General features: G+C 34.0%; 1 protein-coding gene across 1 annotated transcript in view; it reads right to left on the reverse strand.

Moving 5' to 3' along the window:
- The window catches only part of trio (trio Rho guanine nucleotide exchange factor), a 1,056,141-nt gene that overhangs the window by 183,769 nt on the left and 850,905 nt on the right, over positions 1-21,467 (reverse strand). Inside the window, exon 41 of the mRNA XM_090403001.1 lies at positions 19,415-19,581. Within this exon, the coding sequence (XP_090259127.1) occupies positions 19,415-19,581 (167 nt within the window). The remainder of the gene's footprint in view (positions 1-19,414; positions 19,582-21,467) is intronic.

Genomic DNA, 21,467 nt, shown 5'->3' on the forward strand with positions numbered 1-21,467 from the left:
AGGGTCTCTGAAATCATTGAGGATGAAGGATTCATGCTCAAGTGATTTTTGGTTCCGCACCAGAGCTCCTCATCCACAATACGAGAACCACAGTAAGCCTTGGCTCCTGTCCCCGGACCATGGGAAAGGAGACTTACTGCAACACTCTCAATCCTTGCATGCAAGTCCACTAGCGAAATGATCCCAGCTGGGCTATCCAGTACTGCCTGTCTTGCCAAAGCAAAGGTGAAAGTAGTGCAGGACCACCAAGATACCCCTTTCCAGATGTCCACAGGTCACATGCCTAGCAAACACAGTGGATCCCACTGTGTTTGCTATGCAGTGCAGTGGATCCCAGCGATGGTAGTCTGATGGATGAGGAAGAAGGTGGGACAGTAAAAAAGACTCAGGAGAAGTAGAGCGATACATGAAGAAAAGGAAAGAAAAAGAAGAAGAACGAAAAGGGCCAGTACCATCACTGGGAGGTTCCCTCCACCACAAATGCTTACCTGACATGGAAGGGAAAGGTCTGCAGAAGAAAACAGAACTCTTATGGTGGATGAAGAGGAAGAAGATGAATGAATGGGATGAGTTAAATCCTACTTATGTAAAATTTGTGTTATGTAAAAATTTTCAGAATAGAAATCTTATGTAATTTGGGGTATGTCTGTATTATAATTTAGGAAATAACATTTCAAAAAATAGTATATTCCAGTGATAATTTTTTTTTAGGCTTATGTAACCATGCAATTAACAATTTTAAGGAAGCTGCAAAGTGAACAGGAGGAGAATGTGAGGTTAAGTATTGCATTAAAACATCTACAAATTCAAAAGAAGGATTTATTACAAATCATGCATTGTCTGAATAGGTTCAACACTTTTTTTTTCTTCTTTTTTTTTTAAATAAACAAGAAGCATTAGCAAAACAAAGCACTGACAAAGTTTAGAATTATGTGGGAAGAAACAGAATTAAAGGGCAGGCGTGTAAAGAATTGCAGAAAAGCTAAGAAGGAAGAAAGACAGAAACAATTTCTTGGGAAATAAGGCTGTCCTTGAGTTTTGATCATGGAAAATGGGATAAATCATGTAAGGTTAATTGAAATTAGTCATTTAGAATATCAAGGAATAGGTTTGACTAAATTTTGGTTTCATACAATGATAAAAGTAGTCAAATCAAAATTTTGGTAAGTAAGGCTGATAAAGAATCCAAGAAATATTAATACTGTTAAAAAAGAAGTAATATGTAGTTTAAAGAAATTAGATTGCTTGATTTTAAAATTGGAAGTGGAATATAAATGTCATTATATCAATCACATGATTGCCCTTGTCTGAAATTAGTGAGCTTTTTAATAACCTTACAAATAGGATACTGTTATTAATCATAATAAAATGAGTAATTAGTGACAAGTAGATATATTTTAAAGTCTGTGTACAAGTTTAATTGGATATGGGATTTCATATTGTGCCATAAGATGGCATACAACAGAACTTCACAGTTAAATTTTGTCGTGGAGCTCTGTGGAGTTCTACAAAAAATTCCAGCAGAATTTTTACCACAATTTTTACAAAATTTTCATAAAATTAAAAGTGATATATAACATTTTTTTTTTTGGGAAAATGTTGTCATTTGGGTGTACTTCCTGAAAGGCAAATTAATGTATCAGGTGTCGCATTTAGTCAATTTCTCTAATTAGTTTTTGTCTTATGCTATTAATTTAAATTTTATGTATAACAATTTGAAACTGATGTATAAGGAATATAGCAGATTTACAAGTCTGTGCAACATCCACTTCTATACTATCATTTGTATCAGATGTGCAATGGGTCAATGGGCAGTAAAGAGTAAGTATATTATTTGACAATATGTGATAATACGAATGGAATGTGGTTCAAGGATAATCTATTCATTACTACACACAAATTCACACTATATGAAATGATGTTAGGTACCACATATCTAAAAACAGTTAATACAAAAAAGTAATGAAATAAAACATTTCTATTAATTTTTTACTCATTTTTTTAAGTATGAATATTGTCACAGAACAACATTTGGGAAACACTGGTGTACAGGATATGTAACCGAAACAGACTGCATAAATACAATTGTATTTACAGTTGACTATCACCACAACAAGCTCCATTATAGCAAACTTGGTCACTACAACAACTTATTGAAAAGTCCTAATCAAAGTTTCATAAGCATATGATCTATTCTAAACAAAATTCACTGTACCAAAGTATTTCTAAAGTCCCTATGCATTTGTAAAACAAAAGTCAACTGTAGTTGGTACAGGCAAGGAAGTGTGAGAAATGTTATGAGGAAACTCAGAAAGTACTTGCTATTGATATCATTTTTCTCCAGATTTTCCCAAAACATTTTTACGTGTTTGGGAATCATTTTACTCTGGTGTTTAAGCATTAAAAGAACCAGGTTTGTTTTTTTTTATATATTAGCTGCCATGAACTAATGACACAAAAAATTCCTCTACTTCTATACTATCTACCTCTAACACTGTCATTCAAGTGAAATTTTATCTTAATGTTCAGTGTTGAACTCCACAGCTGTTACCTTTTCCTGATTAATACCTGCCCAAATATAACATATTATTTAGTAATATCTCACCTGTTTAGTCTTCATTCCAGTAATATCAATTATATCAACATAATACATTAGCTTTTATAAATTTTTCATGCATTCATGCATATAAATCTGAGTTATCCAGGAAATTTACTTTTGCCTTCCTTTCTTTCTTTCTGGAATTCTTAAAAGAAAGATCTCACATCACTTCCCCTAACTTTTGATAAAACTCAGATATCCAAACATGATAGATTATTTTCTAGTACACTTATACCTCCTCCAACCTTTCATAGCACAAACACATCTCAGCAATAGCATCTGTAAACACAAAAATCTGTGTACTTTTCTGCTCAAGGCACTAATTTCTTAACTGTACAACTGCTATAACACCATAAATCTAAATGTGCTCAACGTGGAATACTGCTCACACATTTAGAGCAGTACACTCAACTGTATATAAAATACAGATGCCCCTCTCCTCTTCCCCATGGCACTAATGTGCTTATAGGTCTTGCAACTATTTGTGTGTGTGTGATCAGACATTAAAAAACAGAAAGTTACATTTGGCTTTGAGATATGGAATATCATTGTGCAGGACTCCTAGGAAACTTATGTAATGACATTTTGATTTTGTTGATTTCATAACACAATCTCATTTTAATAAGGCTATTCATTAGAGTAGCCTTATTAAAATGAACTGCAAAACTTCATCTGACATCTACCAGTCAGCTCAAGATAGAGAGACTTGGAAGACCTTAATTTGCAATATTTAATTTTTAATATAAATCTCATTTCCCTTTTCACATTATATCATATTGTGAATAAACTATGTATGTATGTATGTACTCATTAGAGTAGACTGCAATTATTGGTCTATCACATTTCCCTACTGTATTCTGTGTTCTCCATTTATGAGCTGTAAAATGTATAAACATATACCAAAGTTGTATCAAAAACAATTCCCATCTCTTTAAGATTTCCCATAAAAACTTTAAGAAATAGAATAGCTATTTGGGTAGATGACCTTGACAATTACATGAGGAAACTGCTCTTGAGACCGAAAGTGGCAATAGTGAATAGGAGATTCTTGGTAATTCGTACCCATTTTCAGTTTTTTTAAATCATGGTGATTTGTTTTAATTGAATTACAGAAGCATTGTTGCTAAAGATTCAAATATATCGCATGATAAAGATGAGTGGCCGATCGTGTAAATAACATTGATAATTAAAATTTAAATGCATTCATTTTATAAATAATGTGAGCAATTATAAATTATAATGAATATCGAGAATTTAATTATAAACATCAATTTAATTTTTTCCTGAAAACCCCTGCATATATCTTGCACCATGACTTTTTAACTTTCATTTTTGGAAAAAAAGTGAGTTATATTCAAGTAAATATGGTACATCAGCCATCTATATACCATCTGAATTCAGCAGAGTTATTCTTTCACAGTCATTCTTTCTGTTACTTGCAGCATAATTAAGAAATTCTTAGGTTGCCTTTAGATTGCAAAGCCAGTTTCTTTTATACTCACACTTAGCTTTCCATAGAGTAGTTGTAACTCTTCTGGCCTGTCTCTTATAAACTTTGAAAGTAAACTTCTCTTTATGCACACACTATTCCTTCCACATTTAAACTCTAGAGACACATTTGTGTACTACAGCATTTAAGTATTTTTTTAATGCTATCAATGCACTACTGATCTTTTTCCCATTCGGTAACCAATACCAGGGGACTGAACCTAGCATTCTCCACAGTTAGTCATAATGTCTTGCTTTGTTGTCCAGCAAGTAATCTTTCCTGAATGGAACATCCATATAGTTAGTGAATTCCCAAGTCAGTATATAGCATGTCTTTAACATATCTTTAACTGAAACCCTTTTGACACTATTATCAGGTCAAATGAAAATACCTGGGGTGCTTAAGGGTCAAAGCTGTATAACTGAGAGGAGACCTCCACATAGCCTTTAGAGGAATGCGGAGAACCGACCAGGGCTTCTGACCTAATGTTCAATCCTCACTTTCTCGTAGTGCATCCTGTTGGGTATCTACTTGGATACTGAATGAACGAGGATGGGCTGGCAATTTGGGATTTAGCCGACCAAATTGTATTCTTATTGGTTAAACCAAAATAAAAAAATGATGGTACAACATGACAAAATTTCATGCCGGCTGGGGCGTCGCCCGGTTAAACAAGGCCCCTGCTGTTTTTGCCAGGGAACCAGAGCGAACAGCGAAAAGTCAGCTACTGGAACAAATCTGAAAACACACCCCAACTCAACATCACAGAGTAAAAGAGGAGCTAGCTGAGGAATTAGATAAGTACCAGATCGACATAATAGGGGTGACTGAAACAAAAAAGACAAAAACTGGCCAGATCTTTCTGAGCAATAAATACAAAATGTTATATTCAGGCTTCTGTCCTTGTACCTATCCCTAAAAAGGGAAACAGCAATAAATGTAGACTATAGAACAATAAGCCTTACTAGTCATCCAAGCAAAATCCTGTTAAAAATACTATTGCCAAGAATCGAAAAGAAAATAGAAAGCAGACTATCAGATGAACAAGCAGGTTTCCAGAAGTACAATCGACCATATTTTTACAATACACATACTAGGTGAAAAATACATAGAACATAACAAAATAATCTGTCACAACTTCTTAGACCTTCAAAAAGATTTTGACTCAATATGGCATGAGGCATTATGAAAAATTTTAGAACATTATGGTATTGACAACAAAATCATTAGGATTATTAAATCTCTTTATTCCTCATCTGATATTGGAATTGAAATTAAAAATTACAACAGTGAGCCATTCCAGGCAGAACGGGGGGGGGAGACAGGAATGCATCCTGTCCACTCTTCTTTTTAATTGTTTTCTGGAATATGTCATAGATGAAGCTCTTTATGAATATGACACTGGAATAATAGTTGGTGGACTAAGAATAATTAACTTACGTTTCGCTGACGATATCGATCTTCTGCCAGAAAGTGAAGAAGAATTACAAGAGATTACCAGCAATGTTTTTGGAACATTAAAAAAATATGGATTATACATAAACCTACAAAAAACAAAAACAAAGATAACCTCAAAATCAGACATTGAATTCTTAAAGATACAAATTGGCAATAAGCAAATTGAGAATGTAAAGAAGTTCACTTATCTAGGAAGCATGTTGAGTCAAGATGGTTGTTCAAAAACCGACATTAAATACCGAATTGCTAAGGCAACCGTGGCCCTACAGAAGTTAAAACCATTGTGGGGAGATAACAAAATAGCAATCACAACCAGACTAAGACTAATTGACACCTTGGTGAATTCTGTCCTTTTGTATGGTTGTGAGCGCTGTACTTTATTGAAGGAAGATGAGAGGAGACTCCTGTCTTTCGAAATGAAAACTTACAGAAGGCTTTTGAGAATTCCCTATACCGCTCACGAAACCAATGAAAATGTCCGAAAACTGACTGACTCAATAGATGGGAGAAAAAGGGAAAATATTCTGACAGTCATCAGAAGAAGACATATGAAATGGTACGGACATGTGGAGAGGGCTAATGCCATTCCAAAGCAAACCCTAGTAGGAATCATTCCGGAATCAAGGGTAAGTGGACGACCTCGAATAAAATGGACTGATAACATCAAAAAATGGACAAATTCCTCCCTTTCTCAACTGACACTAAGAACAAGAGACCGAGACGACTGGAGGAGACTAGCAAAGAGTATCACCTACCAGCCATGAATGACCCAACGGCTCATTTAGGACTATGGGAGAAGAAGAATATTCAGGCAATGACAATAGAGGAAAAGAAGGAGCAGCCATAGTATTCAACACAAAATACGAGGCTAATCTTCTTGAATGGCAGGCAGTCTCAAGTAGAGTAATGTGGGCAAATATGAGAATGGGGAACTGGACAATGAGACTTATTTGTGCCTATGGTCCCACAGAAGGTTCTACTAAGGTAGAAGTGGAGGAATTTTTTGAGGCTTTAGAAAAAGCAACTGACACAATGAAAAAGGAAAAGTTGGTCCTTTTTGGGGATCTAAATAGCAGAGTAGGAAACGATTGTGAGACATACAAAAATATTTTGGGAAAATTTGGAGAAAAGAGCAAAGCTAATAATAATGGCAAATATCTGTTGGATTTCTGCTCAGGACATGGACTGGTTATTACTAACACCATGTTCCAACATAAAAATGTGCACAAATTCACATGGAGAGAAGAGGCAAGGAATAAGAAAAGACTCATTGACTATGTTATTGTTGATAGTGATGTTTTCTCCCTGGTGCAGGACACCAGAGTCTACAGAGGATATGAAATTGGAAGTGATCACTATTTAGTCTTGAGCAGGATAAAATTGAATTTCATATTGAAAAGAATGACATGTAAGAAAGTTTTAAAGCGAATAAAAGTTGAGCAGCTCTCAGATGTGAACTGTAGACTAAAATACACAAAGATTATTGAAGAAAAAATGAAAGAGTTTGAGAACAGGAATCAAACTTTGGAGATTCAGTGGCAAACTCTGAAGAAAACATTGATTGATTCAGCCAGAGAGACATGTGGTGAGGTTGTCTGCAAGGATAAAAAAATTAGAACTCCCTGGTGGACACAGGACTAAAGAGGCAGTGAAGGAAAAGAAGAAAGCATATCAAAAGTTTCTGTCAAATAAGTCAGCTTGTGTTCTTAGAGAATATAGAGAAAAAATGCAAGAATGCTAAACACTGTGTAAAACTAGCTAAACAAAAGTCATGGGAGGACTTTGGCAAGAATATAGAAAATAAATATCAAGAAGGTGCAAAATATTCTGGAGGTTATTGAAGAAGCTTAGAAATGGAGGAAAGAGTGTTGTAAAAGGAGTTAGAGATGATAAAGGTGACATGAAAACAGGAGAAAAAGATATCCTTGAAGTATGGAGTAATTACTTTGAAAAAACTGCTAAATGAAATAAGCAGTGATGACAGCACAGTGGTAAAAAACACTGACCAGGCATGCAGTCAGGAATACATATCCATACTTGAAGCCATCAAAGGCTTGAAATTTGGAAAGGCAGCAGGAGTAGATGATATTCGACCAGAAATGCAGAAGTATGGTGGTATAAAAGTCTTACAGTGGCTGCACTGCATAGTTCAGAAAGCCTGGACAGAGGGATGAATTCCCGATGATTGGAGTAGAGCTCTCATAGTACCCATATATAAAAAGGAAAATAAAACTGAATGTGAGAATTACAGAGGTATTTCCCTACTGAGTGTTCCTGGCAAGATCTATTCAAGCATACTTGAGAAACGGTTGAGAAGAATTGTGGAAGAAAATCTTGGTGAAGAACAAGCTGGATTCAGGCCAAATAGAGGCTGTCAGAATCAGATCTTCACTTTAACAAATAGTCGAGAAAGCATAGGAATATAACAAAGATCTGTATTTAAGTTTTGTCGATTTGGAAAAGGCATATGACAAGGTGCCAAGAGAGAAGCTATTCAATACGCTACAGTTATATGGTGTCAATGGGGCATTATATCAAGCAAAACTTAGTCTTTATTTGAGTTGTAAGTCAGCAGTTAGAATTGAATGAAGTACAGGGAGATGGTTTAGTATTAAATCTGGTGTGAGACAAGGATGTATATTATCCCCTCTGTTATTCATTATCTATATGGATCACATTATGAAGGGAAAGTGGTATTAAACATGATATCAAAATTGGAGATGTTAATGTCAGCTCTTTGCTTTATGCGGATGATGTTATACTTCTAAATAAATCCGCTACAAGTCTGCAAGATTCTCTGACTAAATTGAATAACTGTTGTAATAGATATGGTATGAAGGTCAGCAATAAAAAGACAAAGACAATGAAAATAGGCAGAATCATTGAAAATATCAACTGTGTTGTGAATGGAGAACCTGTGGAAAAAGTAAAACATTTCAGCTACTTAGGCACTATTTTTAGTGAAGATGGTAAATTAAATATAGAAATCGACAACAGAATTAGCAAAGCTGGTATGGTGGGAAGTCAAATGAATAAATTTATATGGAATAAGAGAGAAATTAGTAGTAACACTAAATTAGCTATATACAAGACAGTGTTCAAACCAATTTTAACTTATGGATCTGAGAGCTGGGCCAGAAGTAAAACACTTGACCAAAGACTAGAAACCGCAGATATCAGAGTCCTAAGAAAGATTATAGGCATGAACAGATGGCATCAATGGCAATATCATATTAAAAACGAGGATATTAGAAAAGAACTTGACATTGTCAGCATCCAGGAATGCATTAGCAGAGCTAATCTCAGGTGGTATGGTCACTTAAACAGAATGGGCAAAGAAAGATTAGCAAAACAACCCAGAGGAAGACCAAGATATAGGTGGATTGATACGGTACAAAGTGCCTTAGACGATAGAAATATAAGATCTGATAATGTTGGAATCTTGACAAGTAACAGACTCATTTGGAGAAAAATTGTAGATAGGAAGTTAGTAATGATGTAATTTTTTTCATGTAGTACTATCATATCCTGTACACCCCTTGAGGGTACATGGTAGGAATTTGATGATGATGATGATGAAGATACCTAGAGTTCCTTCTGGCAAATGCTGCTTAAGGATATCGCAACAACTCAAAGTTCTCTTAATTCTCTTAACAACATTTCACCTCTACATAATAAAATTCGGATAACTAAAGTCACTCATTATGATTATTCATTTGGCACCCAGCTAGTTGATTTCATGATGTATTGCACTCACAAGTAACTGATCCACTAGGTTGGTAACAATACCTCACATAAGATAGTTTCAAATTCACAGCTACATGTAAAACTATTACTAATATTGCATTCATGACTTTTTATTCTTAATGGACTTAGATTATTTCTGTAGTTTCTAGAATGAGATTCAAACCCCCCCTATTTTCCTCCTTTTCAACATTTTTTTTTTGTGCTCTCCTCATCTGTATCACTATTTTTGAGAATAACAAAAAGTAGCTTGAATAGATACCATTACAACTACAAGCTGTTGGTCAGTTTTTTAAAGTAACAATATATATACAGACATATTAACAATTATATGGCCTATCATTGAAATCTTCTGACATTCCATGTATATTTATGGATATCTTTTTTTCTGGTAAATCAATTTGTTATTTTTAGTTCATAAAATGAGTGAAGCAATTCTTGCTTTATGGCTATTTTGATTTAAACATTGTTCTCTGAATTGCCAACAATCTGTGGTATATTTTGATTTCCCACTTCGGCACAATGAGGCCGATTTGCACCTATCGTCCCATAGAAGAATACCACTAAGGAAGCAACAGAGGGATTTTTCTAAGTCACTGGCAAAGGCAAAGAAAAAAAAAGGTCCTTGTTGGAGATCAAAACAGCAGAGTAGGCAATGAATACTAGACAGAAAGCAATGTTTTGGACAACTTTTGAGAAAAGAGGAAAGCTAATAATAATGATAAGTGCCAGCTGGATTTCTGTTCAGGACATTAACTAGCAATTACTAACACCATGTCCCAACATAATAATGTGCACATATTCATGTGGAAAAAAGACATTAGAAATATGGACAGGGTCACACTTGTAAGTTGTCTACGAATGTGGTTAGTAAGCATGTGTGTGGACTAGGTTCTTTACTTGGAGAGTGGTGAATGAGTGGAATGGATCAGCAGAGGAGATTGTGAGCACCCCAACAGTGAATAGGATTAAAGAGATGTATGATAGGTACTGTGTTAATGGATAGAGTGGGTCTCCCACAATGACTACATGCAGTGCTCACATAAATAATAATATTTTTCAACTGAATGTCCTATTTGTCCAACGTATGAGCACAGGCAATCAGAGATTTTATTAGGATGAAATATCCTCCTAGTTACATCCGTGAAAGATAAACAGTCCCCCCACCTCCCTAGTGTTTAACAGGTTCAGTGTGGGTGATCACTGCAAGTACTAACTTCTTCCATTCCTTTTAGTCTAGTTCAGAATTCCCATCTCAGCTAAGTTGTTTTGGATATTATCCTCCAAGTAGTGCCACAGTCTTCCCCAGGTCACTTTTGATCATGTCTCATCTTGAATATGCATTTACCCATTCTTTCCATATGCTCAAACCAGCTCAATCTGTAAGCTCTGATTTTATCAGATAGAAATAGAGATCTAAAGTTCTTGATTATGTCTCCATTCACTTGTTATCTCTTATAGGTCAACAGGCTTTTCTGAGGATTTTTATTTTCAAAGATCTGAAAAACCTTTGCATCTTGATCCGTTAGACTTCAGATTTCTGCTCCATATAAAACAAGAGATCTAATGATTGTCTTGTATATTTTTTGTTTTAACTCTGCTTGACAGAATTCTGGAAGACAGTAAATGATGTAGTGAATGATAAGATCTATTGAAGGCTTGTATTTCTGTACTTATTTTATTTTCTTGAGTAATCAATATGTTCCATGATATTTGGAGGAAGTGGCACTTTTAAATTTCAGGTTATCGATGGTGAACTGGTCATTTTCCTCTAGACCATAATTTCTACTTACTTTTATTTGATTTGTAATCCTAGTTTCTCAAAGAAGTTTTGAGTTTTCTGAATGTCATGCTAATGCATTTTCTCCAACTAGACATATGTTATTGGCATATCCTAATATTACTGTTCTGCTTATGTAATCTTTTACAGTTTCTTGGATACATTCTTCTAGAGCTAGATTGAAAGGATCTTGGTTCAATCCTGTCAAAATACTTTGGCAAAATCCAAAAGTATTGTGGTATAACCAGTCCCCTTTCATTCACTTCTGCAGTCACTATTATGAAATATGAGTAAACCGCTAAAGCAAAATCTAACCTCAACAAAACTATGCTGTATTCTATAGATGATCTAGATCAGTGGTTGCCAAAGTGGTCAATAGAAAAATATAAGACATCATTGTACGGGTAACATTTAATTCGGTTAACTTGGATTACCTCCATCCTGAATGACAACGCAATTAAGAGTGAATCGTGGGAACAGTGATATGAATAGGACCTGTAAGATGGAGTAAGGTCATGAAAATAGTTACTGAGGCCAATCAAGTAGGCCAAAATGACGTATTTACCAATAAACGGATGTTGGTGATTCCTGCCCGGCCGGCGCAGCGGGAGCGAGATTGCAACACGTGCGCAGTTCTCATTTACTTATACTTACACGTATTCAATCCCAGTCTCATTTTTGCACATCGACATACAAGTGAGTGTTAATGTTCTAAAATTCATCAACATACATATTATAATTCAATCATTATTCATTCACGAACTAAACTGCTCTATGTTGAAGAGTTGAGCAGGGCTGGTAGTAATACCAGTGATATTAATACCAGTAGTTTATTAATGTCATTAGTAATACTAGTGATATTACTAGAGTAATAGTAGTACTAATATAATAATATATACTATATTATACATACAATAAACACCGTAACTATAAAATAAACAATCTAAAAACTCACACAAGCATTTTTTTTTGCTTGTCCTATTATAATTACGTAATAGTAAAATAGAGGGGTCAATAAAAAGTCAAGAAACTCTTGAAGGGGTCGACGGTCAAAGAAGTTTGGCGACCCCTGATCTAGATGTTATCTATTCTCCTCAGGAGAATCCTAAATAACCTTACCAATACCATAACGACACCAGAGATACTAACTGAACTGGAATATAACTGGTTACTTTCTGTCACCACCATTGTATAATAGAATTATCTTCTTCTCTTTCCACTCATTAGGAAATGTGCTTGTGTTGAAGGTCAAGTTGAATAATCAAGTCAGCAGCAATGCTAATTTTCTTGCACATTCCTTCAACATCATTGCAGATAATATCCCATCATCTTGCTGCTGTATTAGAATCGAGTTTTTTCAAGGGCTTTGATAACTTCAGTTCATCCACCTCTCCTCTATCCTTTTATATTCACTTCACCTCAGCATTCAAATAGCTTGTTAATGGATCTATCTGGGATGTGTTTATTACTAAAGTGATTCCTTAATATCTCAGTTATCTCTTAAGTATATTGATACTTTCCTACCAAAACAATCTTTCCAGTTTCTCTCTCTGCCTATAGTGTTAACTATCTTTCAAATTCCAGTTTCACCTTCCTCACTCTCCTAGCCTGCTTTTTATACTGGTCCTAGTCACTGAATTTCTCCTGGTATTGAATCCACAACACGTTCTTTTTATGCAAATCATGTTTCCAATTCTTACTCACTCATTTAATTCCCTGTTATGCATCATGTAATAGTACTAGCATAGTTTCCTGTACACCACCCCTTGAGGGTATATTAGGAATTCAATGACAATTTATGATCCTGATTCTAGAGATGCAGTCAGCTATAGCTTCCTTCAGATATCTTTTGACCACTTTCCCATACACTGCTGATTATTCTACCATGTAGTTTTCATGTCAAGACATTGCCTCAAGATGACTTTTCAGTCTATCATAGTTTGGCTTAAACCTCCATATATATATATATATATATATAATTGACCCTTGAAGAATGCAGGTTTCAACTGAGCGGTTCCACATATACGCCTTTTTTAAAAAATAAATATATACAAAATTTTTTAGAGATTTCGACAATTTGAAAAAACTCGCAGACGGACCATGTAGCTTAGAAATAATAAAAAAATTAAGAAAAAGTTAGGTATATCATGAATGCATAAAATATATGTAGATACTAGTCTATTTTATTATTTACTACCATAAAATATACACAAATCTATTATTAAAAAAAGTTAAAATTTTTCAAAACTTATGCACACAACCACTTATAGACCATATATTTCGCAGTCAACAGAAATGTAAACAAATGTAAAGATGCAGTATTAAATCATAACTGCATAAAATAACCGTTATTAATTAGTTAAATTAATTAATTAGCATAAAATACAGAATTACAATAATTCATTGAAGAATCGTTGATAATGAAGCAGCAGCAATCATACTGCTGCTTCTTCATTATGCAAATTCAAATGAATGAATCGTTATACCTGTAAAAAAATATGAATAATTTCTTTTTCACATTATCTTTTCATTTTTGATGTTAGTCTTAGTAATATGTATAACGTCTATACATATTACTAAGACTAACAGTATTTTGTATCATACAAGACAATATCTGAAGCGATCAAATGATTATCTGAAATTTGAGCGTACAAAAATTATTTTTAATGCCAAGTCTCCTCATCCTAATCTCTCTTATTCTGAATTTAAAGCACTGAAATCATTGAAGAATAATAATAATTTAATTATTATGAAAGCTGACAAAGGAAAGGCTGTCGTTATTCAAAATAGAAGAGAATATGAGAGAAAAATGTCTCTATAACTCTCAGACTATTCAACTTACAGGTCCCTCATATCAGATCCTACTGGTAGTCAATTAAAAAGACTCAATTCTCTTGTAGATAATGTATCTATGTGGAATGAGGATCAAAAGAAAAAACTTAAAACCTTCTTAAAATAAAAAATACTTTGGATTTCAAAAATAAAATTTTTGATCTTCGTTTGAATGATTTGGATATTATGATTAGTTTAGATGTTGTTTCCTTATTTACTAATGTTCCTTAATCTGACAGCATTGAATTACTACAACAAGAATTTCCTTCAGACATTGTTAAAATATTTGATTTTGTAATACATTCTGATTACTTTTTCTTTAAAAACAAATTATATCAACAAATTGAAGGAACAGAAATGGGCAATCCTATTTCTCCTGCTATCACCAACTTCTTTATGGAGCACTTTGAACAACGCATTTTTAGCAACATTATATACCTAGACCTACTCATTGGTTCAGATATGTAAATGATATTTTTGCTATCTGGAATGGCTCTTATGAATTACAACAGTTTCTCTCTAAATTAAATGCACTTCATCCAAGGATTCAATTCACCCTAGAGAAGAAGTAAATAAGCAGTTAGCCTTTTTAATCTTTTAATTCTTTGCCAACCAGATGGTAACCTACATTTCTCAGTTTATAGGAGGAAGAAGACTCATACAGGCCATTATATCCATGCTGAATTTCATCACCATCCTAGTCAAAAGGATGGAACTATCAAAACACTGGTTCACCAGGCCCACTCCTTATATTCTTCAGATGAGCTATTACAGAAAGTGCAACATATTTTTTCCACTTTTTTATCAAATGGTTATAAGAATTCTTTCATCAAAATAGCTTTGAGCAGTTTTGGTATCTCTACCTCTTCAAATACAGAAGAAATAACTCTTATTCCTATCCCTTATATGCAAGGCATTAGTGAACGAATAGCAAAAGTTTTAATAAATTTAGTTTAATCCTTTATCCAAGTGTGAGCAAACAAAGTTTGCACCTGAAAATATCTTCAGGACTGGGGTAAGGTCACTGGGCAACTCGTAGCAAAGGTGGACCAAGCTAACATCACTCCTATCCCAGTATCTCCCATAATGCAAAACACATCTCCTTGCGGTTATGTATAATGTTATGCATTAAGGGAAGGGCCATTACCCAGACTAGTTTCGACCTTTATTGAGGTCTCTTCAGTGGGAGCCAGGCCCAGAAGTGAAGATACCAGGCAGAAGCAATAGCGAGGTCATCTTTACCTATACGAGTTGCCAAAGGTGTGCCACCTTTTTATTAAATTACTCTGGATTTAGAGAAAGATGTTGAAAGTTTATTTTTCACTTGGTTAGACTATAATAAATTTAGTTTAATTCTTTATCCAAGTGTGAGCAAACAAAGTTTGCACCTGAACATATCTTCAGGACTGGGGTAAGGTAGTACAACACCGGGCAACACATAGCAAAGGTGGACCAAGCTAACATCACTTCTACCTTACCCCGTGCTGAGGATATTTTCAGGCACAAACTTTGTTTGCTCACACTTGGGTAAAAGATTAAACTAAATTTATTATAGTCTAACCAAGTGAAAAATAAACTTTCAACATCTTTCTTTTTAAATCCAGAGTAATTTAATAAAAAGGTGGCACACCTTTTGACAACTCCTATAGGTAAAGATGACCTCGCTATTGCTTCTGCCTGGTATCTCCACTTCTGGGCCTGGCTCCCACTGAAGAGACCTCAATAAAGGTTGAAACTAGTCTGGGTAGTGGCCCTTCCCTTAATGAACAACATTATACATATCCGCAAGGAGATGTGTTTTGCATTATGGGAGATACTGGGATAGGAGTGATGTTAGCTTGGTCCATCTTTGCTATGAGTTGCCCGGTGTTGTACTACCTTACCCCAGTCCTGAAGATATTTTCAGGTGCAAACTTTGTTTGCTCACACTTGGATAAAGGATTAAACTAAATTTATTATAGTCTAACCAAGTGAAAAATAAACTTGCAACAAAAGTTTTAAACCCACTAAATATTTTTGTTGCCTTTTGCCCCATCAGAAAAATTCTCCACCTTTCTCACTTCTTCAAAGGACAAGTTTCCACATCTCAAATTATCCAGGTGCCTACCAGATTCCTTGTTCTTGTGGGTTATCTTATTTCGGACAAACAGGAAGATCTGCTTTTATATGGGTAGAAGAACACAAGTCTTATATTCAATACCTTGAACCTGAACAGTCTGGACTTGCAGAGCATGCCATCAACACTAGACATAGAGCTCACTGGAACAAGATAAGAGTCCTTCACAAAAGTCAGTTCCTAATGGAACGGCTTTATAAAGAAACATGTGAAACTTACTTCACTCTCCTAAGTTAAACAGATCTGATGGTCTACATTTATTCCCTTTCTGGGAGATAGTACTTTTTAAATTAACTAATCTTTCCTAACTTTTTTTAATTGTACATATATATATATATATATTATTTAATTATTATTATTTTTTTTTATGCAAGTCTTATATTCTTATAAGTCTTATTGTTTTTAGGAAATTTAATGCCCTTTTTTTTTAGTTATCTTGCATTAGCCACTTAGGTGGTGCCTTTTGTAATTGTCAGTTATTGTTCAACCTTGTACTGAAGATGCCTGTGATACTCAGGTGAAAAATTATACTAATAAATAATATTTTACATGAGTTCTTCCTCTACGCGTTTATCCCGCTTCCAATGCAGGGTCTGCGTATTACATTAACTTTTGTTAGTACATCGCCGAAACGGCCTGTCGCTGAGGGAGGGACGTATTCTTAACTGTAGCAGAGTGTGTTCACAGGACCGGTTTGTCTGCTTGTGGGATGAAAAACCCCAGATAAACTGGGAGGGGGGGAGAAAAACCCTGCTATCCATGCCCAAGACCGGCTAACTTGGTTATGGCTGAGAAACACCCTTTAGCTACTCACGTTGTCGAAGGGAATCGAACCTAGAACACTCCTCCCCCCAGGCATATGGCTGTGAAGCACACAGCCACTAGGGACCTACATTTTATGTGAGTTAATTTAGGTATAATAATTTATTTAAATATGCCTACTCATGGTATTTCCTTATTGAAACACGTTAGTAGTTAAGTTTTTGGGAAGTCAAAAGTTATATGCAGATTTTCGAACAATGTGGGGGTCGGCATTACTAACCTCCCGTATTGTTTCAAGGGTCAACTCTGTGTGTTTGTATGTATAGTGCATTTTTGATCTGCTGTGAGCAAGCACGGCACTCATTTTGCACAAAGCTTTTTCATTTGCAATTCTTCATGCAAAATATATCCTACACGTTCTTTTGAAATACTTATAGTCTCAGCAATTTCATTCACTTTGACTCGTCAGTCATCCAATAACATATTGTGTACTTGATCAATGATTTCTGGTGTTGCTATACTTTTTGGACGTCCTTCATGTGAATCATCTTCAAGGCTGGTATGGCAACATTTAAACTTGGCAGCCCCATTTCTTAATTGTCGAAAACAAAGGAGAAGAGTGCCCATAAACGTTTATGAACTTCAAATGAATCTCTTTTGGCGTTAAACCTTCTTTTACAAAGAATTTTATAACCGCACAATACTCAATTTTATCCATTTCAAGGGATACAGACAACACTTTTGCTTCAGACAGCTGTATAAAACTACTTGATAGAATGACTTGCAATTTCACATGGATGCTTATGACAAATGTACCAACTTAGAAAAAAAAAATCTTGCCGATAGTGTTGTCATCTATGGTTGAGGCCAAGAACCTTTCAGAACACCCTCGTACAGCTTAAAAATAAATTACATATTATTCTGAATAATGCTCAATTAAAACCATATAATTTGTAAATCATTTTGAATACCTTTTGTCATGACACATTATCATATGCATTTTCCAGATGTAAAAAACATAAATATACATCTCATTATTTCTTGCCCATATTGTTATATAACAAAAATCTAGTTGAGATAATGTGAACTCAGCTTGCACTTCTCCAAATTGCTCTTTTAGAATTCTTCTTAGCCTCTTCTCATACATACCTATATAAGCCTTATTTGGAGCTGGATATGAAAATCACAGAAGATTTTCCATGAAAAAATTCCTCTGTCATTCTTACATTACTTTTATTTTCTTTATTATAGACAGGCACTGTGAAAGCTCCCCTTCAATCATCCAACATCTGACATTCTGCCTAGGTCTATTCAATTATGGAGTGTGGCTGCTGTAAAACTTTTATATCTCTGCATTTGAGCATTTCTCACTAAAGATCATTTACTCAAGCTGCCTTTCTATGGATTTCTGCTGTCTTCCTCATGCTAATTCTATCATTTCACTTCCTTTATAAACTATTCCATGTAATTACTCCAAACATTCAGAATATCCTGATTTCCAGTTCTATTTCACCTTATATTATTGCTGATTCCTTTTACAGTACTTTTTTCATCATATATAAGTTTTTTTTTCTATTATAAAAAATTCTGCCACCTTCAATGATATTTACCTTTTTTAGTCTTGTTTCTATGCCTTTTGTTTAGCTATTTTTCATATAAATTAGCTTTCCTTACCATTTTCTCATTATTCTCTAAGACAAATGCCAAATTTCTCAAGCCCATCACATGCTTTTGATTTTTCTGTCATTGCAGACAACTTTATTGCATGCTTCCCTGGCTGAATCAATCGATCAATCAATGTTTTCTTTCAATTTGGTCAGTTTCACTAATGTTCAGTTCTTGTTTCTGAAATCTTTTACTTTTCTCCAATAATATTTGCATATGTATGATCATAGCTCACCTCTGAAAGCTGCTTAGTTTCAATACCGTTTAAATTTTAAATTGTAATGCTAAAAATAGGATATCATTGTTACTGAAAGAAAACTATCTGTAAGAAAGAATGTTTATTCATGTTATCATAAATAGAATTTAGCTTGATGTAGTTTCTAATTTTTTTTTTTTTTCACTAGAGGTCATGCCAGTAGAATAACTTGTGATCAATTCATTGTTTCTCTAGCTTACTGTATGTAATGTAACTTAGCTTGTCCTGTATATTTGTATATGCTCTAGATGATGATCTTAATATGAAGATCGAAACGTCGGGATATTAAAAGAGTTATTTATAACATGGTTGAAAAGTCTATAAGTTCTAAAATGAATGCTGATCACCGTGTAACACTAAAAGAAAGGACCATTTAAAGTTTTTGTACGTTGCCCCCCCCCCCCCCGTTAATGCAGTACCCATTTTTATTTTGGTCAATTTGATTGTTAAGAATAATAAAACCTCTGGAGTTAAATAAATAAAAAAAGGCAGAAAAACTGGCACCTATTTTTATATGTACATTTCAGCACATATATATTTCAAAGTAGTAGATATACATATACATACACATTTAGTCTTACTAATTCATATTGTTGTATCTCAAACTAGTAAAGAAAGATAACTTAATATATAAAACATAACCATACAATATGTTTATTAAATCACACACAGAATGCTATTAATACAAACATTTGTTTATGAGCAGTACATACTTTCTTCTCTGAAGGGCTCTTTGTTTTTCTGGCGCTGGAATTAGTATGGTGTTATTTTCTATTATGTTTCCATCCCCATATTCTTCAGTTTGTCCAAATCCTAAAGTTGAAGAATCTCGTTCTGAATGAAGAGATATAGGAGAAGAAGTGTTTTCTACATGATGGCCCTATAATAATTAAAATTATGAAACAATTAATTACTTAATACCTTATAAATTTCCTGTTAAATGACAACACAGAAACATCCAAAAAAGTTTGCATATGCTCAGTTTAAGAAATGTTTATTACAGAAAGATTCACTAAGACATTTCTATATCTATGACAGGTATGAATGCAATATTTAAGTGCATTATTTGATTCAAATACACTTGAAATGTATTGTGGGATTAAATCAGATTCTTTAAAACTGAGAAAAATGACAACAGATTTATAGAAAAAATAGAAAACTCTGTTGTGTCAATTACATAATGCATAACTATCTCATTACATGTTATCATTTTCTAATGTTTTTACATGAGTAAAAAACGTTAACAATGAAAATGTATGCTAATATGATGTTATTTTTGAACTAAGGGTCGGAAACTGTCACATACCGAAAATTGAAGGCTTTACAAAATATATATAAACAATCATAAAATGGTCCATTTCATAATCTTATTCTTATATCAAGACTGCTCATTATCACAACAAGTGATATTAGAACTATTTCTTGCATATGCACTGTAGACATATTTCTGTTGAATTTTTTTTCATTTGGTTATACTATAAATTAAAGATGCCAAAAAATTATATTCTTGTTTTAATCCTTTATCTGCTATATTCTCTATACTTACATGCAAACTTTCTTACACTAAGATAAAGGATTAAACCAAGAATATAATTTCTCAGCATCTGTAATTCATTTAATTTAGTTTAGTGTAACCAAGTGAAAAAACTTTCAACATCTATTTCTGATCCAGAGTATTTTAATAATATGATGATACACCTTTTAACTACTTGTATATGGGAAATATATGACTTTGGAATTAAACCAAGAATATCATTTCTTGGCATCTTTAATTTACATATTTTTGTTTTTCTGATGTCATTAAAACTGTCCTGCAAAAATAACTCAACAAATTTTAATTATAATCCCAAATAACAAATTTCATTAAAATCTATCAAGTCAGAAAATTTTTCTATTTCAGTTAATTCCAATATATCAAAATGCATGGAAAGGCTTATGTACTCACCGTACTTGTTAATTTATTTTTAACAGTACTGATGAGAACACAGACTGATAAGAAAATGCTACTATTTTATTAACTTATTTGCTGATATTTCGCTGGTATTATATCCAGCATCTTCAGAGCATAAAAACCAGTTTGTCACAGTATGCAAAACAAAAACAATCTGGCATAACAATGGGACTAGTTTAAACAATTGCAACAGACAACACAAAGACTAAAATCCTAATTAGTCGCCATCTATGTTCGTGGAAAAAAAAAAAAAACAGACAGAAAGCAGGTATTAATTAGGTCTTAACGACTGTCATCCAAATTTTTGGCAAATTTATACAGCCATACTTGTTGAGGTTTGGAGTATGTTTCAAGACTTTGTTGATTCCAAAATCAATCTCTCTGACTTATAAAGACCTCTGTGTAGCACTTTTTTTTATTTTTCAATTGATCCTAAGTGCAGGGGTATCTAAGGCATGGTCTGCTAGACCTGATCTGCAATAAGGATAATGCTAGATGTCCACAATTCTTCCTGTCTGTCCATAGTAAGCTCGATCATATCAACAGGACACTTCATAGACTCCTGGATGTAATTAAGAAGAGATTCAATCCTTGCGTGAATGGATGAGAGTTGCCAATTTGACATAAGGTTTAAATATGGTGCATAGCTGATGTTTATTAAGCACTCTAGGTATCTTTCCTGATGTACCTTGAAATGTATGAGATGGTGATAATTTTGCTGTAGTCTTCTGTGGTAGACAGTGGGGGGGGGGATTTCTGTGGAGCATTTAGTATTTTTTTTCTATCCTATGGGGATTATAGCCATTGGCTAAGAA

The sequence above is a fragment of the Typopeltis vanoorti genome, chromosome 2 (genome assembly GCF_054136105.1).
Source record: "Typopeltis vanoorti isolate ZY-2024b chromosome 2, IOZ_Tvanoo_1.0, whole genome shotgun sequence".
NCBI classification, from domain to species: Eukaryota; Metazoa; Arthropoda; class Arachnida; order Uropygi; family Thelyphonidae; genus Typopeltis; species Typopeltis vanoorti.